At 40.1% G+C, this 3,625-nt stretch overlaps 1 protein-coding gene across 1 annotated transcript; it reads right to left on the minus strand.

Moving 5' to 3' along the window:
- LOC114719982 (WAT1-related protein At5g07050-like) lies at positions 1 to 2,047 on the minus strand. The gene is made up of 6 exons (XM_028905563.1): positions 1,781 to 2,047; positions 1,624 to 1,686; positions 1,407 to 1,523; positions 905 to 1,316; positions 672 to 823; positions 1 to 578 (listed from the first exon to the last, which is right to left on the minus strand). Exons 1-6 carry the CDS (start codon positions 1,981 to 1,983, stop codon positions 353 to 355), a joined length of 1,173 nt encoding a protein of 390 aa, XP_028761396.1. The 5' UTR covers positions 1,984 to 2,047; the 3' UTR covers positions 1 to 352.
- Between the last annotated feature and the right edge of the window lie 1,578 nt (positions 2,048 to 3,625).

A 3,625-nucleotide genomic window follows, 5' to 3' on the forward strand; every position in this document is an offset into this window, starting at 1 on the left:
TTAGCACAAGAAGACAAGACGGCAATTTCATTTGCAGTGCAGAGAATCCAAACGCGAATCATTAAACCCCACGCATTGTCTGAAAACGGATTCCCTTCTTTCATATTATTCCCTTCTTCTTCTCCCAGATTTGATCCCTTAATCAGAAATTCGTAAACTAAACGTGTTTTCCTTCTACAGTACTTAACTCAGAAATAGCTTTAATAATATATCCAATACTCTGTTATTAATTAAATGTCAGAACAGCAAAAATTGAAGGTGCAAAAAAGGTCCCCTGAAATCTCTCTCTCTCTGCCCCTCACGCATGCGAAGCACCCTCTGCTATTCTCTTTACTGTCTCGTCTCTGCTCCTTTAAGCTTTGGGAACACTAATAGCTATAACCACAGGGCCTTCAACCTTTTGCATTTCAACAGGGTTTGCTTCAATATCTTCCTTCACTTGTGCCATCCTTCCATTTTCTGAACATCCTTTTATTGCCTCTGAGATTGTCTCTGCCTCTTCTTTCTCCTTGTTCTCCTTGTACTTTCCCCACAGAACCGAGTACAGACCCACTACGATCAGCACAGCCCCTATCACTCTGCAATTCACGACTCAAATTAATTAACAATCAGTAGTTGCGGTAACTAGGGATAATAGATTGGGGGAAAAAAGTTAAGGGTATAGAATTTACCCTCCAAAGTAGATATTTTCGGCCAGGATGAAAGAGCCCATGATAGCTACAATGATCATCATCAAAGGGCTGAAAGCAGTCACGAAAACGGGCCCTCTTCTCTGCATCACAACCCCCTGAACGTAATAGGCAATGCCTGACGATACTATACCCTGTTTCACCATATTTGAACACATATTGATGGGATTCTTGTTTCCTGGGAAAAACAGAGAGAGAGAGATATCAAGGCTTACCGCATAGGCCGCGGCTAGCAGATTCATGTCCCACCCAATTCTCCAAACAGAGGGATTATGTTCCATCACAAACGTGACCGCAATTGATTGCAGTGTACCCATGAAACACACCAGTGATGTGAGGGATAGCTGAGCCGGGTATGTCCTTAACGTCACTGCCTGAAGGATGAAGAAAGAAGACCAGGCAAGGGTCGCAATTATGAGCAGAATAGAACCCTTAAACCAGTCTTTTCCCCCAGAATCAGTGGCCGTAGAAGGAGTATAGTCTCTGGGGTGACGCATGTAATGAGACCAGAAAAAGTTTATGACTTGGCCCTTGTACAGTGTCATTAACATAGCCCCCGTAACTGTGACTATCGTCCCAATCACCTTCGCCTGACATCGTACTTTTCTGAAGTCTACCTTCTCCATCCTGGCAACCAAACAACACTACACCATTTGAGATCGAACCAGAAGAGAAACAAAAACAGAATAGTTTCGACAACTGTCGTATTTGTTGTACCTGCAGATAACTGCCATGAGAAATGTCAGTGCGGGGAGCATGTTGCTTATAGCACATGAATAGGTTGGGGTAGTTAACTTCAAGCCCGCGTAGTACAGATTTTGATCAATCACAGGCCTGTAAAAGCAGAGGAGCGGATAATAAGCAGCAGAATAGTTGATGGGGTTGTATTCCACGCAGGAGATGAAGTTGAAGGAATAGGGAACTAAATACTAACCCAAGAAGTCCGAGAACGAGAATTTGCATGAAAACGAGGAATGTGATCTTGGGCCTCACTTTCCTGAGAGAGAGAGAGACAAGGAAGAAAGAGGGAAGAAATAAGCAATGAGAAGGGAAGGAATATGAGCATGGTGAATCGAGAAAGAAGTGAGTACCTCTCAAGAACAAGAGCGAAGGGAGCAACGGCGGCGGTGGCGAAGGCGTGCCGGTAAACGACAAGAACATAGTGACTCATACCTCGGTTGAGGGAAACCTTGGTGATGATGTTCATGCCGGCATACCCGAATTGAAGAGAAATCATGGCTATGTACGGCCTACACTTCTCAATAACACTCACACAACATCCCTTCCCTTCCATTTCTCTTCACTTTTGAACACTATCGATTACTTAAAAAATCACAGATTTGAGGAGGAGCAAGCGTGTTACTGTCTCCCAAATGAAAAGCCTAGCCCCTCCCTCCTATTTATAAGCCTCTCTGGTGAGGTGAGCTGATGGCTAACTGAGTCTCTTGAAGCAACCCTTCCCCAATCTCACGCTTTGAAAATACCTCACACGTGCGTGGGAATGCACAACATCGACATCAAGTCAGTTACTGGCTTCATCAAAATATTGTCTGGCCAATTCTGCCGAAGCCAATCTGACCATATGATCCAACTCGATCATACGACTTGTTGCACGAAATAAGCACTTGGATCTTTCCGAAGATTCTAATTTGTTGGGCGTGCATGAGCATGTTATTAATTATAATAAATGGATTCCACGATGCAACAAGAGAGTGGATCATTTGGGGTGGATTTCACTTAGTTTAATTTGGCTGGTTAATCTTAGATTTGATGATACCCGCCAAAACAACCCAGGGCTTGATGATCAGCTGAATGTGTTGCGTTGTGGAGATTTGATTGGTGAAACAGAGCTAATTATGGATAAATTAATACGTCACTTTGATTATTGGTGCCACTATTTTAATTACTGTGGCACTTTAGTTCATATATCCATAAAGAATCTGTCATTATGTGTATTCCATATATCATTATTCTGCATTGTGTTGGTGGGTAGTGGGAACACAAACTAGAGTTATTTGTTTATTTATTTATATACTGTATTGCCACGGACGGCGTTTAGGAAGTGATATATTTTGAGAACATGTATAGATATTTAGAATAAATTAATGACAACAAAGTAACAAAGTTACTGATAGATTCTTTTAAACATTGACATTTATTACCATTCAATTAAATAGATGCTTAGATAGAAACCGTATCATAGTTTTAAAAATATTTTTATAATAAATATATAAAGAAATTTATCTCGTTTTGTAGCCTTTTTCATGTCGTCAAATACCACCTAAATTCTAGTATTAAGGGCGGTTTAATTAGAAGTTACTCCCGGACATAATTCTTTTGGATGAATAATTAATTTTCTTCGTGCTTCCCTTTGTTTCATCAGGAGTATGTACTGCCTTCTCTGTTAAATAAAGTTGTGATTAGTTTGGAGGGGGAGGGGGAAGAATAGCTATCTTTGATGCAATATATTAAGTTAGATGATTTAATGCTTGGAATTGAATAGATAATGTGGGTGCGTATATTGGATTAATGGCTGACTAGACAACTTAATCATCCGCAGGAGGTAATAATATTTTGGTGATTCATCAAAGTGATGGGCAAGTTGAGAGAGATGGTGATAGCCAAGAATTTTTCTACAATGTGTGTGTGTGTTGTGCGTTATATGGTATATTTGTGGGTGGGAATCGAACGCAAAAGTATAAGTGCCATGAATTGCCTTCAATTGTATTATAAAATATTATTATTGCTGTGATTCTTATAAGAATATATGAAGATAAAAGGCCTATCACCCTACAATAGGGTTTAACACAGGCAGCCGCCTTGAGGTCAACTATGGAAGAAAAGAAAATAATAATAATGATATGATACGATCTTGTTACACAGATATGCTAAAGCAAAATTCCGTATGTTATAAGAGGAATATGTAACAAGATAAT

This window comes from Neltuma alba, unplaced genomic scaffold, assembly GCF_004799145.2.
Source record: "Neltuma alba isolate B1F8T4 unplaced genomic scaffold, ASM479914v2 tig00011961_pilon, whole genome shotgun sequence".
In the NCBI taxonomy this organism is placed as follows: Eukaryota; Viridiplantae; Streptophyta; class Magnoliopsida; order Fabales; family Fabaceae; genus Neltuma; species Neltuma alba.